The 16,104-nt window shown below is 43.4% G+C and overlaps 1 protein-coding gene across 3 annotated transcripts in view; it reads left to right on the forward strand.

The window, feature by feature from the left end:
• Positions 1 to 16,104, forward strand: part of LOC121288042 (arf-GAP with coiled-coil, ANK repeat and PH domain-containing protein 3-like) — a 331,715-nt gene that overhangs the window by 184,166 nt on the left and 131,445 nt on the right. For all 3 annotated transcript variants that reach the window (XM_041206296.1, XM_041206297.1, XM_041206298.1), the window contains exons 3-4: positions 2,657 to 2,776; positions 6,050 to 6,103. In XM_041206296.1, the coding sequence (XP_041062230.1) occupies positions 2,657 to 2,776; positions 6,050 to 6,103 (174 nt within the window). The remainder of the gene's footprint in view (positions 1 to 2,656; positions 2,777 to 6,049; positions 6,104 to 16,104) is intronic.

Consider the following 16,104-nt stretch of genomic DNA (forward strand, 5'->3'; position numbering starts at 1 on the left):
TAAGGCAACAGCAACCCATAGACTTACTCAGGCACCAGGCAAAGTATTTTCACCTTACAAATTCAAAATGAGGTTCCTTTCACTTTGGTTTCTGTGGAGACAGTTGTAGGCTTACAGCTACTTTGATCTTACATCACCCCTGCAACCCCCCCCCCCCCCCCCCCCCCCCACACACACACACACACACACACACACACACACAAAATGGTCACCCTTATACTTGGCACAGCCCATTGAATGTAAATTCTCGTTGTATCACCAGCCTCTTTGAACCCACCTCTTCTAACAATAAAACGCCTTTCATAGTACCAATTTTATTAGTAATATAAACATATTGCTTGGGCTCTGCTAGCTAGGTGCCAGATTTCACCCTACTTCTTGAATGCTCTATTCAAAAAATGCAAATGCACACTACCTCTCTTACATCCCAAAACTAGTATGCATCAAAGCACCCAGACTAGCTTAATCCAATTAAGACACACCAACAGACTAAACCTCTATATTAAAAGAAAACTTTTTCCAATAATATTATATATATTAATAGCTTCATGATATTCGTACAATGTCTTCTGTCTCAGAACTCATTCTAATGCCGCAAAGCATATACAGTTATGGTCGTATAGTGGTCAAAGTGCTACATGAGCAAGCCGGAGATTGAGAGTTGAAACCCACCATTGAAAATTGTGAGATTATGTTCAGTAGATTTGGTAATTTTTGTGCTAATTTATTTTTCGCCCTATCTAAGGCCACCTGTAGTTCTTCTAACGCTCATGACTAATGAATTCAGTAGTATCTTGAGCTTTTCTGCTCTGTATTTTTTGGTGCATTTGCCAGCTAAATTGTTTTGGGAAGCTGGAAGCGTACTTCATTATCATCTTCATTGCATTATGACTTCCACTTGCTACCCAGAATGATTTTCTCATAATTACTTCATGGACATTCCATCCAGCAAGATGTCATCAGGATTAGTCAGTTAAAAAAATGGAAATACTTGGCTCACCATGTGAGTGTTCTGAAGGACACTATGGCTAGAATTTTCTGTTCGGCGTGAGGGGGTGGGTCCCACACGCCAATGCGTAAAATGATGCACCATGACGTCAAGTAAGCGTCCCAACATCACCACGTGTCATTATGATCTTTTGTTTGACAGGCATGCACCAGAGTCAGCTATGCACCCACCAAATGTCAAAGGCCTGTTAAGGTCATTAACAAACCAATTAAACAAATTGACAGGGCTGCCCATCCAACCTTAAGGTTGACAGGCAGGTGAAGAGCCCAAGCGGCCTTCGCATTTTACATGAAGCCTCATCCACGGGCGGCAGGAGGTTTCATGAAGGTTTTATTAATTAAATAAAAAATTTTATGAAAATTCAGTAACATGTCCCAGCGCTTGTGACATTGTCGCATGAGGGGACATATCTGAATAATTTTCTTTTTTCTTTTTTTTCAACTTTCAATTTGAACTTTATCTCCCTGAGGCAGTTCCGTGCCTCAGGGAGATTTCAGCACTCTTTTGCGTGCATGTGTGAAGGAGCGCAGGCCCCAATTCTCCCTCCTCCCCCTGCCAACACAGGTAGCGCTGAGCGTTATTGGGCGCGTGTCATGCTGGGTGGGCCTTGATTGGCCTTCCCACATAAAATGGCGGCATGCAGCCGATCGTGGATGACAGTCGGCTCTGCGCCCACCCCCGCCAGCTCCTAACCAGCCCACTAGATGAGGAGAAAATTTTCCCCAATGAACATTGGAATAGAACAATGTCTACCAACACCTTGACTTATTCTGAACAGGATTTCTTTTTCTCCCTAACAGCTAGGAGTGTTTCGATGGCTTTTATCTCTGATGATTGGGCGCAACCCTGGTCTAATCAGTCCTTCTTTCTGTAACCTCCCCCAGCATTACTATCGTGCATGATCTCTGTAGTGCTCCAGTTCTGGCCCATTTTGCATCCTTGATTTTTAATCACTCCGCCATTGGTGGTCATGCCTCTAACTGCCTAGGTCCTAGACACTGGAATTCTCTTCCTATACCTCTCCGTCTCTTTCTCTTTTAATACACTACTTAAGACTTACCCTCTTGCCTATGTTTGGCAACCTGTCCTAATATCTCCTTATGTGACTCAGTGTCAAATTGTGATTGATAACACTTCTTTGAAGCATCTTGGAACGTTTTGCTATGTTAAGGGTGCTGTATAAATGCAGGTTTATGTTGTTGTTGCAATGCTGTTCTTGAACTTCTGTGACTTGAGATCTGATTCAGTTCAAACAAATAATAATCAAGGTCCTAAACAAAACTCTGGGCAATCTCAAACCCCTTCCTTGTGAATTCAGAACATCCAGTCTAATAGATTAATTTAGAGACACCACAGGATTCCTAGTTTGGTAAGTGTAATGTTCACACTGCTGCAGCAGAAAGTTGGTGTTAAAGTAGATTGTTAGGCTAGAGATGCCTAGTCCTTCACTCTGATCCACAAAGTTGCCCATTCATCGGCATTTGTACCTAAGTTAGAAAAAGAAAATCACAAAAGTACACAAATATAACCCAGATAAAAAGGGAAATAGTCATCAGTTATTTTCTTGGATAACATCATTGTTTAATGGCATTCAACACTTCCAACAACTGAATTTGAATCATCGTGTTTTGTGATCTCTTTGTGCAGCTGGTGAAACTGTGCAGTGGGATGATAGAAGCAGGAAGAGCATATACCACAGCCAACAAACACTTTGTCAACGGAATCCGCGACCTTTCTCAACAGTGCAGGAAAGATGAAATGATATCGGTAAGAAAGAAGTTTGCTTTTTAGGCTGGGTCACTTCACAAATTCTCGTTACATTTCCTCTTTTAGCTGGGAAGGTGGGATGGATGAGCTTCTCTGATGCCCCAGCTCCAAATGAAGCTACTTAATTCTGGACTGACAGAAGTTAGTTTTGTGCCTGGGTCTGGGCCTGCTCCTGATTGGCAATTCCCTGGGAAGTTGTGCTATATAAATGGCGTACCCATGCTGGAAAACCATTTGCCAGTGCCCCAGTCTGAGGAAAATACAGCGTAAGTGAGCTAAGCCAGTTTCATACTACCCTGTAACTTCCAAGGATATTTGTGCTGACTCAAAGACCTCCACCGCTCATTAACATAGCCCCCCCTTCCCATTTAAAACCACTGCAAACACAATTATAACAGAGACACACTCGTTTTCTAATGGCGTCCATTTATGCCAAGAAATCCAGACATAAGTCAGCTCCAAGTTCACCTGACGGCAGCATAATTTCTGATTCTTACACGATTCTCAGTCTGCAAGCATTACTCAAGCTTTGCAGCTTCATCTCTAAAATCTGAAATTGATCGTTTTGGAGTTTTCTGTTGTTCTTGTTACTTGTTGACCCCTTCAATTTCCTGACCAGAGTCTTGCGTGTCTCTGGAGTCCACCTTTTTAGGGTCCTGCCACTTCTCAATGTGCTTGGAAGGGTAATGTTGCTGCCATGGCCAGCCCACTGGGCACCACCCCCCCCCAACCCTCCCCCCACTCACCATGGTTCTGATTATTATTATGGATGTGGCACTGTGCATGAGATGCCATGACAGGGAATGCCTAGCTCTGAGCCCCTTACAATCCTTGCACCCAAGGTTCCCAGCATTGGTTCACGACCACCTATAAGGCCCTATTTTCACTGCAGCATGGTCAAATTTCCCAGAAAATGATGATGAAAGTTAGTATCTGTAAGATCAGCGCACACACCAGCACCCTAACTTGCAATTAGGCAGCTCCAGGAAACTCCCATCCTGCGGATCTAAACAGTGTCCAGCAGAACATATGGTCAGAGTGGCAGCTATTTTCAAATCCTTTTCTTGTGTTTTAATAAAAATGCTTTGCTCACCCACCCACGAGCATCACTTATGCCTGTATGACCAGTGATTTCAGTGTGACCTGCGATTCAGGTGGCTGCAGTAAAGTGTTTGGGATTTGTTCTCACACTTCATGATAGCATCCAAACCCTAAGTGTGATTACTGCCTGTAATGGCTGCCACCTATTGCTTCCTATATAACATTAGGGAGAGATGAAGAGAAACTGATGATCATAAAGCACATTCCTCTTTTGTTACAGCATAAACCACTAGATATGATCCCCCTGAAGACCAATAACCTTAAAAGAAAGGAGCCCCCAAACAACCCTGACAGAAGGAACTGATGGACAAGATTTCACTTAAAACTTTTACTGTAACAATCAAACCCAAAATCAATATAAGTTCAACATGCAATAACATATAAATGGTATTTCAGTAGAGACCATGAATTTCACTTGAAATACTTGATCCAACAAAGATAGCTCTCTCAAATTTCTCAGCATTACTCCCAGCATATCTCAAACACCAAGTGCAGTCTCAAGGTCCTTTAAACTCTGCCTCCTGTACATAAGGGGCAGAATCTTTTGTCCTGTGGGCAGGCGCCTGCCCCACCCGAACAGAAGTGAAATAGTGCGCGATGATGTCGGGCGAGCATCCCAATGTCATCGCTCACTCTCGCGATCTTTCGGGCAGCGGGCGCAGTGCCATGTCTCATGCAATTAAGAGGCCTATTAAAGCTCTTAAATAATTAATAAATTTGTATTTTTTGCTGCCCGCTCAACCGTTCGGTTGGCAGGCGGGCGAATAGGCCAGGCAGCCTTTGCCATTTTTACAAAATCTCTTCCACGGGTGGAACGAGGTTTCCAACGGTTACTAAAAAGACAACAAAAACTTTTTAACATCATTTTTTAACATGTCCCTCTTCATGTGACTGAGTCACGTGTGGGGACATGTTTATACCATTTGTAAAACCCTTACTTTCATATTTAAAATTCTTCAGCTCCCTGAGGCAGCTCTGTGCCTTCAGGGAGCTTTCAATGCACGCACCCCCGCGCATGCGCACACATCAACACTCCTCCCCACCGGCAGCACTGAGGCTCTTAGCGCACGTTTCACGCTGGCTGGCCATTAATTGTGCATAATTGCGGTCGGAGCCCGATCGTGGGCGGCAGTCCATTTCACAGCTGTTTCCCGGGCCTGCACACCCAACAAGGGGAAAATCCTGCCCGGGGTTTCTCACTTTTTCCATTCACTGGATTTTTCCCTTGAGCCACTTTTACCAGCAGCTTTATTCCATCCGAGTTCCCTGGATACAATGAACACCAACTCCTGCTGAACTATCTTAGCTATGTTCATGACAGCCTTGATGACGTAGCTTTTCAGAGCTCCTGTTCAACCAACCAACCAATAACGCCCCAGTTCAAGGTCTGGTCACCTCTGGTACAAAAGCCCAGCTCTTTGGTTTGCCTGAGCTATTCATATCGTGTTTAGGTTTCAGCCCCTTTCACCTAGCTTGCACCTTGCTTCCCCAAGAGCTCCAGGAGTTCTGTGCCTTCTCTGTTCTCCTCCTTCTAAAGAACTGAATTCCCCAAGAGGTCTGTATGTTTTCTGCAGTAAAATAGGCTGAAACCTGACACCCAATTCACTTCCATTTGCTTTTTTTGGTTACTTAGCTTTCATTTCCAATAGCAACCTCAAGTCGACAAATCACTTCTCAGAAATAACCTCATAGCCAGGAAATCCAATTACACACCCCGCTCCCTTCCAAAACTATCTTAGTTTCACTTTGGCCAAGGAATGTCTCAAAAATACAGGCTTTTTGCAAACTGCGAAGTTCGTCACACACTCCATACTTCTAAATGGTCAGAAGGAATTGGAAGTTGCTTTTCCGGGTTGGGTGTGGACTAGTTTGAGGTGGGCTTTAGAAATAATTTTTATTTTTTAAAAATTGCAAAGATTTAAACCTCTAAAATGCATGACAGCAATGAAGTGGCACGAATTTTGTTCAAACACTTCTCGTCATTTTGGCTGGCTGATTGTACCCAAAGGGTTCAATCATTGCTTACTGGCAATTACTACCACAAGGATAGTGAGTGGGAAGTGACATTAATTAAGATTACATACACTGCTTTCTTCTGTCTAAAAATCTGCTTTTCATGAACGTTCTGGGCTTTTCCACATGAAACTGAATATCTTGGTCCCTTTCTTTCAGGAATGCCTCCAGAAGTTTGGAGAAAGCTTACAGGAAATGATCAACTATCACATGGTAAGGTGTCAGTGTCTGTGATTTTGTTTGATTCTTGTAATTTGCAAATGTGGAGGATTAAGTTCAAAAGCAGCTACAGAAGTTAACGACGGAGCTTAATTTTGGAGCTGTGCAGTGACCCCATCTCATCTTAAATGAGCTGCTCCTGGTGTCAACAGAAAGTCACTCTGTTATCCCATGTGGTAAAAACATGCTGAAATCTGTCACATATGTTTTCCCCATGTAACAGTTTGAGCAGACTTTCCTAATCAGTCCTCAAAAATGCCTGTCCATTCTGAACTTCATATGGCAAACGCATAAAACATATTCAGCACATGGTCATGTGGATTCCAGTGAATATCTGCCATCACACCATTCAACGTAGCTGGTCCCATTTTCAAACAATTGTCAAGAGTTGAGATTATTAAAGAAATACGGGGTGTGTTCTTTTAAAAGAAAGATTGTATTAGCTCCTTCTTCAAACACTAAAAGTACCATCCTGATGGATGGAGATCAGCACAGGTGAAGAACATGTGTCACCATTCGCGCCCTATCAAAAGGTCTTTGGGACAGAATGACCATAATTAAGCCTCACCATGACCCTAGAATCTTCCTCATTTCAATTTAACGCTCATGGACCTGACCAAAGAAATTGTGTTAATCCAGAAGGCTGGCCCTAGCACGTGGGGAATGATAGCACAGTGCTATTGTCACTAGACTAGTAACCCAGAGAACTGAACAAATGCTCTGGAGATATGAGTTCAAGTCCCACTAGAGCAGAAGGGAGGGAATTTAAATTCAATTAATGATACAGGGGAGGAAGTCTGCTATCCTTACCTCATCTGGCCTCCACATGACTCCAGATTCATATCAATGTGGTTGACCCCTACCTGCCCTCTGAAATGAGGTAGCAAGCCACTCAAGATGTACAAAATTGCTACAGAAAGCATTGTGAGTGTACCTACACAATCAGACCAGAAAATCTAAGGTAGTGGGTTACACAAGCCCTCTGTTGATCAGTAATGACAATGGAGCTTCAGCCTGGATTACGTGCCCAAGCTGTGATGTGTAGCAAGATTCTACAACCTTCCAACTTGAAGCAAGTGTTCCACCTCTCAGTCATGGCTCGCATTATTGAATCCAGCTGTCAGCACTTGTCAAAGAACTAGTGGATCACCTATGAGGTTGCTCACAATAAATTGGTGAATACACTATGTTATAAGGACAGGAACACGATGCTGTTTAATATAGTGTATTATTCCACTGCTAAGGAGGAACTGTGTTTTTTTTATTCATTCATGGGATGTGGGTGTTGCTGGCTCAGCCAGCATTTATTGCCCTTCCCTAATTGCCCTTGAGAAGGTGATGGTGAGCTGCCTTCTTGAACCACTGCAGTCCATGTGGTGAAGGTACACCCACAGTGCTGTTAGGAAGGGAGTTCCAGGATTTTGACCCAGCGACAGCGAAGGAACGGCAATATATTTCCAAGTCAGGATGGTGAGTGACTTGGAGGGGAACTTCCAGGTGGTGGTGTAAATGATGCATCTCTTTAAGGCCTCAAGCATTAATTGATGTAAATAAGTTCATTCGGAGGTCAAGGAGGGGATATTTTGAAAGTAAGTGCAGGAAATAACTTGTTTTCTTTTTGAATACTTCTGTAAAAGTTATTTTGCATCTGTAAGCACAATGTTATGCCTGAAGCATGGTGGACTCAACACTTTATGCTTATAGATAGATGGTGTGCATGAGAATCTAACCTTTCAACACCAAATTGGCAGCTATTGTTCATGACAAATTTTACTCATTTGTCTTGCCTTGGAGGCTGTCCAGATGTTACACACAGAAGAAAAATCGCACCAGACTTAGTCTGCAGATTTTAAGTGTGATTTGTTAGTAACTCGAGCAGGAAATTTCTGATAGTAGATTTTGAGAAGGCAATGTGCCTGTTGCTTACCAAACAGCCTCGTTAGTGGCAGGAAAGATGGTGACAGATGATTATTTTTATTCACATTATGCCTGCACAATGAACACAGTTGTGACAGCGTCCCAGGGCAAGTGAACATCTGCCACAAGACTCCTAACGCAGGAATTTCATAAACTTGAGCATGAGTCCCACGGTTTTTGGGTTAATGAGAATGAAGTTGAAGATGGTTTAAAAAGAAAAAAGAAAGACTTGCATTTACATAGCACCTTTCACAACCACAGGCACTTTGCAGACAATTTGCACACAGCAAGGTTCCACAAACAGAAATGTAATAATGGCCAGATAATCTGTTTCTCGGTGATGCTGGTTGGGGGATAAATATTGGCCACAACAGCAAGGAGAATTCTCCTGCTCACTTACTTGAAATAGTGCCACAGGATCCTTTAAGTTCATCTAAGAGGGTTGGTGTGGCCTCAATTTAAATTTCATCCAAAAGACAGGAACACGATGCTGTTTAATACAGTGTATTATTCCACTGCTAAGGTTGAACTGTGTTTTTTTTATTCATTCATGGGATGTGGGTGTTGCTGGCTCAGCCAGCATTTATTGCCCATCCCTAATTGCCCTTGAGAAGGTGATGGTGAGCTGCCTTCTTGAACCACTGCATTGAGAGAGTCAACATGCACCATATGCTCAACTCCCTGGAGTGGGACTTGGACCCACAACCTTCTGGCTCAGGGGTGAGATTAATACTAACTGAGCCACAGCTGACAAGCGGTGGACAAAGATTTGCATCCTTAGAAGACCAAGAGAAAACTCGGAAATGAAAGAGACTTGGTGCAATTGGGTCTCCACCTTTTTCTAGAGGGCTTCGTGGTCTCTCACTGGATCCACAGTGAGAGATCAACATCTGTGAGGAACTCAACCCCTACTTCCCTGGTATAACAGCTGAGTAGGACAGGGAGATTGATTCCCACAAAACAAGGAGGGGAAAATCCCACAGTTTCTTTCCTGCTTGCAAGGATGTTTTCTCATTGTGATTTGCATGCATTATGTTGACTAACTAATGTTTGCAGAATTAATTTTGGGAATATTGAACATTTTGTGGTCTAAGGATAAAGGACATTTGCTTTGTTTGTATGGGGTAGAATTTTTCCCTCCATTGGGGGGGTTGTGCTGGGGTGGGCGGGCGCAGACACGATCAATGCCCCCGATCGGGTCTGCGCCACCATTTTACATGGGAGGGCCAGTTAAGACCCATCCAGCTTGACGCACGCCTGGAAGTGCTGAGTGCTCCCTGTGCAGGCAGTGGGGATGTTCCCTGAGTCGGGGCCTGTGCTCTTTTGCGCACACACGCAAGAGAGTGCAGAAATCTCCCTGAGGCACAGAGCTGCCTTAGGGAGATCAGTTTAAGTTCCAAAAATTTTAATAAAGAAAAAAAGAATTTAAGTCATGTCCCCTCATGTGATAGTGTCACATGAGCTAGGACTTGTCAATAAACTTTAATGAAAACATTTATTTAATTTATAAACCCTTCATGAAACCTCATCCCGCCCGTGGATGAGGTTCCATGAAAAATGCGAAGGCCGCCTGGGCTCTTCGCCTGCCCGCCAACCTTAAGGTTGGACAGGCAGCTTTCTCAATCGGCTTAATTAGTTCATTAATGGGCTTAATAGACCTTTGACAGTTCGGTGGGTGCACAGCCAACTTGGCTGTGCGCCCGCCAAACTGAAAATCTAAATGACGCGGTGATGTCAGGATGCACGCCCGACATCACCCCAAGTCATTTAACGCCTCAGCGAGTGGGCCCCGCCCCCACTCACCAAGCCGAAGATTCAGCCCATGGAGTCTAAACCACGGTCAAATATGACCTTCTGGACCCCAGCTATAACAGACCTGCCAGATGCTACTCGTTTCCTGCACACACACATAAAGAACGATCAGTTGGGAGAAGTATTGTGGTCCTCGCTTAAGCACCAGTCAATACCTTCAGGAGAGGAGAAAATTGGCAGTAAGTGAATAAAACTTCAGCTATTTTTGATATACACCCCACTCATCACCTTAAACATTCACTCCCTCCACCACAGAGGCAGCAGTGTGTGCCATATACAAGATACACTATAGGAACTCGCCAAGGCTCCTTCAACAGCACCCTGCAAATCCACGACCTCTACCACCTAGAAAGGACAAGGGCAGCAGACGCACAGGAACACCACCACCTGGAAGTTCCCCTCCAAGGCACACCCCATCCTGACATATACTTATACTGGAACTATATCGCTGTCCCTTCACTGTCTTTGGGTCAAAATCTTGGAACTCCCTCTCTAACAGCACAATGGGTGTGCCTACACCACATGGACTGCAGCGGTTCATGAAGTTGGTTCACCAGCATCTTTTTGAGGGTAATTAGGGATGGTCAACAAATGCTGGCCTTGCCAGTGAGGCTTAAATCCCATGAAAGAATAAAAAAAAGTCTACACTTTGGAAAATACAAACTGCTCTGTGGATGGTTCCTTATGTAATTTTTTTGATGTCCTGTCTTTGTTCCCCACTGCTCTGATGGCTGGGTACAGATCCCTGAAGACAGGAGGCCCTCCAGTCTCTCACCTAAGTGACCATAGTTCATGTGGTTAGCATCAACAGTGAATGTAGATAGGATGCTTGCTGGTGGGTAGATCCTTGTTTAGCCTGACCCTGTCTTTCGTTTGATTTCATTATGTAAATAATTTCCAGCAGGGATCTCAACCCCTCCCTCAGCCCAGAGGTTGAACAACCACATCTTGATCGTCTTTCGAATGAGGCATTAAAGATACTGAAGCCCCATCTGCCCTCTTGAGTGGGCATAAACGATCCCGTGACACTATTTAGAAAAACAGCAAGGGAGTTATCCCCAGTGTCCCAGCCAATATTTATCCCTCAATCAACATCACAAAAACAGGTCACCTGCTCATTATCACATTGCTGTTTATGGAAGCTTGCTGTGCGCAAATTGGCTGCCATGTTCCCCACATTACAACAGCGGCAACAGCCTCAGTGGCTGTAAAGCGCTTGAGACGTCTGGAGGCTGCGAAAGATGCTATATAAATGCAAGTCTTTTTTTCAATGTCCTGTGATGAGCAGTTAAAATGAATTCCCTCAGTTCCTCAAAGATATAAAGGACACATTTTTTAGCCACATTATCCAGCCAAGTGAGGCTGGGAAACTGGGTGGTCGTCAATCTCACCCAGTACCCACTGGAAGTGTCCCTGCTGCTAGTTTCCACTTCAGCTTGAAGCCTGTGTAATTTACACCATCCCTCCCCTGATTCTGAATAAACGTGTCTTGCATGAAAATGAGAGCTTTTGTCTGCCATGTTAAATGTTCCAATTCCACACGTATAGAATAAATGCTAAGGATAAACAGCCTGCAAAACGCAAGTGGTAAAAGGATACAGGCCTGTTTGGAGTTAGTGTTTTTGTAAGAATTTGCTTTGTTACTATTTAGGTTACTTTGGATGGATTTTGAATCTTTTCTTTTACATCAGAACATGGTTGCTCTGCACAAGCAGCTTGATTCCAAAATTACAGAGAAATGGGGTGTAAAAACTCTCCTTCTCATCTTCAAAATACAGCCTAGGGATTTTTTTACTACCCCCTGAGAGGGCATGTGGGTCTTCATTTAATTTTATCTTGTGCACAACGGCAGTGAACCATATTTCCATTGCCAGCCAAATAAAAATGGGCTTTCACCTGACCAGCTGCTGCATTTCTTTTAAATCCCAGTGTTAACGCCAGATATCCCACGCCCTAAACATCAAGCTCGCAGCCACTGGCCGGGATTTTCTGGCCCTTGCCGGGGTGGGACCCGCCCCGAGAGATTCGGCCCATTGACTTTCGGCAGGACTGGACAAGTCTGGCCATGGGCGAGGCCAGAAAATCCCACAGCACTGCGAGTGCATATGAACCTTTTTAAATGTTACTTTTTGAATGTTATGAGGGTTCTGCCTCTACCACCCTTCAGCCACTGAGCTCTAGACCCCCATCACTCTGGGTGAAAAATAATACTTCTCAAATCCCGTCAAAATCTGCTACCTTGTACTCTAAATCAAAGCCTCCTGGTTATGGATCCCTCAGCCAAAAAGGATAGGGCCCTCCTATCCACTCTATCTAGATCCCTCATAATTTTATAAACTTCAATTCAATATCCCCTGTTCCAAAGAAAACAACACCATCCTATCCAATCTTTCCTCATAATTAAAACTTTGTAGTCTAGGCAACATACTCATAAATCTCTTCTGTACTCTCTCTAGTGCAATCACATCTTTAGGATAGTGTGGTAACTAGAGTTGCACACTCCAGCTGTGGCCTAACCAGTGTTTTATACAGTTCTAGCATAGCCTCACTGCTTTATGCCTCAGCTAAAGGCAAGTATCCTGACCTGGGAACACAAACCAGTATCTAATACAATAAATTTTGTCTTTGAGTTAATGGATCAAAACCCAGTTAAATTAGAAATAAAAGGAGTTTTCTAGTGTTATGATCCCAGCTGATGTTAATACTGGACAAGTCAGGTCCCAGAGTGAAACCTGGCTCGATAGATCCTAACTCTTTTTTCGGAAACCATGGAGGAAATTACTGAGCAAATTCACCGGAGTCTGCTGATGAACTTTTAACACAAAGAATAAAATATTTATTAAAACTAAGACAAATTAACCATATTACACCAGATAAAAAGGTTGGAAGGATCTTGATATAAACACAAGAAAATGATTCAATTTCTCTTTACCCAGCAATACCTTTACAGACCCAAGAACGAGTGAAAAGTTACCATTAGTTTGGCACAAAGGCTCCTTGCTTGGGACCGTCACACATGCAAACAATTTTCTTCCAGTGAATTCTAGAGCATTCATTTGATGCTCCTCACCCAACTTGTATCTCTCCCCAAGACAGCCAAAACCACACTTTAAATTTACTATTGCTTCAACTACAGAGCAAACACATGAGTTTCCTGAACTCACTTTTCCAGTACCCTTGTAGTATTTCTTATCTCAGAGAGATGAAAATCCTTCTCTTCACTTTCTGACACACACTGAACTCTTCTCTGTCTTTCTCTGTATCACTTGGACCACTGCAACTGGGGCAACAGCCCAGTTTTTTCTACTTCGTGTTTTTTTTTTCCAAAACCGCTAAACTTCTAACCCCTTTTTAACCTATCTCTTTAACTTCAGTGATTGTAAAAGCTCATGAAAAATGTATGTATGCATAAACAAACCCAAAAGACTGAATTTTCAGTGATAGATCACAAGTCTATAACACATAAGACGTAGGGGCAGAAGTAGGCCATTTAGTCCATTGAGTCTGCTCCACTATTCAATGAGACTATGGCTGATCTGATCATCCTCAACTCCACTTCCTGCCTTTTCCCCAAAACCCTTGATTCTCTTACTGGTTAAAAACCTGTTTATCTCAGCCTTGAATATACTTAATGACCCAGCCTCTACATAGTTAAATATATTCAACTATATATTCAAATATCATCCATTATTGAAGCTGCTCTGCGGTAAAGAATTCCACAGATTGACTACCCTCTGAGAGAAGCAATTCCTCCTCATCTCTGTTTTAAATGGACGCCCCCTTACTCTGAGATTATGCCCTCTAGTCCAAGACTCTCCCACAAGGGGAAACAACCTCTCAGATCGACCCAGATGTCTAGGCCTGAACTTTTAGGTCGGTGGGCAGGCACAATCAGCGGGTCCAGGACTGGCTAGTGAATGGACCACCGACTGCAATCGGCCCCTGACCGCGATTTCACACCAGTTGGCCAATTAACGGCCAGCCAGTGTGAAGCATACGCTGAGAAGCTCAGCGCTACTGGGTGGGGGGGGGGTGGAGAGGAGGGTGGGTGCTGACATCAACGTAGGCGGGGGCCAGCACTGAGAGAAAGTTCCCCGAAGGCAGAGAGCTGCCTCAGGGAACTGAAGACCTTTAAAATCAAAGACAAAGGTTTCAAGAGGTGAAAGAAAGTGTCCTTGCATCGTAATAAATCACCTGAAAATTTAGCTACTGAAGATGCTGTCCACAGAAATTTGTTTATATTTTATTTCATCACTGAAACTTCATCCCACCCGTGGGTGAGGTTTGATGAAAATTATAAAGGCAGCCTGGCTGATTCACCCATCTGTGAACCATAAGGTTAGACAGGCAATGAAAAATTGCAGACAATTGTGCCGTTAATGGGCTTAATTACCCTCTTAATTGTTGGTGGGCGCGCTTCTGACTTTGGCACACACCTACCGACTGAAATACTGCGCGAGCACACAGTGATTTCAGGTCGCTTGCCTGACATCATCTCGCACAATTTCGTGCTGGATCGGGTCGGGCACGTGCCTTCTACTAAGCTAAAATTTCTGCCCCTAGGTGCTAAGGCTCATAAACAACCAAAAATGAAACTGAAACCGTTTTACCTTTCTTAGCACACAAATATATATATACATACATTCAACTTAAAAATTATACATTGTTCCTAGCAATATGTTAAGACTTTGGATAATAATATTGACAGGAAGAAACTGCAGAGTCAAGTTATGTTCAAAGGTATTAAGGGATCTTGGACAAAGACTAATATATGGAGTTAAGTTGCAAATCAGCCATGATCTCATTAAATGGAGGAACATGCTCAAGGAACTAACTAGCCTAGTCCTGATCATACATTCTTATCTTCAAGCCTCTCGTAGATCAGTTACCATCTGGACCCGCCTCTGTCCTCTTTTTGTTGATTGATCTAAAGTGGATGAGCCAAATTTCATCCATTACTGAAGCTGCTCCCAAGTTCGTTTCTTATTACATGTTTCAACCCAAGAACATTTAACTGTCTCTGAGGCAAGAAGATTCTGCCCAAGGATATTGCACCTGTATTTGGGAAGCCTCTTCTGGAACTTCTTGCTTTCCTGCACAGGATACAATAAAGAGCTGGTCACCTAGTGTAGGATTTTATACTGCTTATATTGTACAAGCAAACTGGAAGTCTAATCCATCGGCCAACCTTCAGCTCTGATTTGAGCATTTCCATCACAGTTCACTCCTACTAGTCTCAGCTTTCAATGAGTCGGGCGTTTTCATTTTCACAGTTGGATTTTCTTGTCCTGGCTCCAACGTTTTAGACAGGTTGGTGAATCTCTTCTGTTCCTTCTTAAATGTGGGTCACTCACTCTTCTATGATGTTAGTTCCTCACCCTAATAGAGAGCAATTGCTGGTTTCCATTCATTTGCTTGGATTCACCAACTCCCACCAGAGGAAACCCTTCAACCGTGCAAATCTATTTTGCTTTCTTTTGTTGTCTTGCAGCTGTAAACCTTTGAAGATTTTTTTGATTGGTGCTGTAATCCTGAAGTGTTGAATGATGTGAATGGGCCCATCTTCTTTCAGTACTTTCCCCACTGTAGTGTCTAGAAATGATTTTCTGGAACATTAGTGGACAGACACCCAATGTGGCCACCCAATAAGGCATGGCCGTCCTCCGTTCACTGTTTTAACTGAGTTCAGGGAATGGAGGATGTCCTGAAAATATGTCCAAAATTTGTCTACTTGCGTCTCCAACAGCCATTTCAAGGCTTATACTTCAATTTTAGTGTTATATGGAAAGAAAGTTTCCACAATTGGGTAACACTTAGTGAACAATCCTGAGTGTGCTAATAACTACACTAACAACCAATTTAAAATAGTCAGTCAAGCTTGTAATGTGGCTCATTTATGCTTGCTAGAAGCAACATACATTCATACACAGGAGTCAGTTTTTTGCAACGATGGAGAGTCTCTGTTGTGGTGGAAATCCTGAAAATAGTCAAAGTCCCACCCCTATACACAGCATTTCCCTTCTTCACAGGGGTGGGACTGGAGTACAGCATGCATGATTTGCAGAGGCAGCTGGCTATTTAAATCACCAGCTGCCCTGCCTGAAGTGGGATTTTGTCAGGCCAGGAGTGTGAAACTCAAAATGTGTAGATTAGAACAGGTAAGAGGAGGTCTGAACTTGGTGGATTTGTTTGGAGAAATAAGGTACCACTATGAATAGGATCCCAGGACACCTTTGGGAGAGGTAAGGCACCCTTTGGGATTGTTA

The sequence above is a fragment of the Carcharodon carcharias genome, chromosome 15 (assembly GCF_017639515.1).
Source record: "Carcharodon carcharias isolate sCarCar2 chromosome 15, sCarCar2.pri, whole genome shotgun sequence".
Lineage (NCBI taxonomy): Eukaryota > Metazoa > Chordata > Chondrichthyes > Lamniformes > Lamnidae > Carcharodon > Carcharodon carcharias.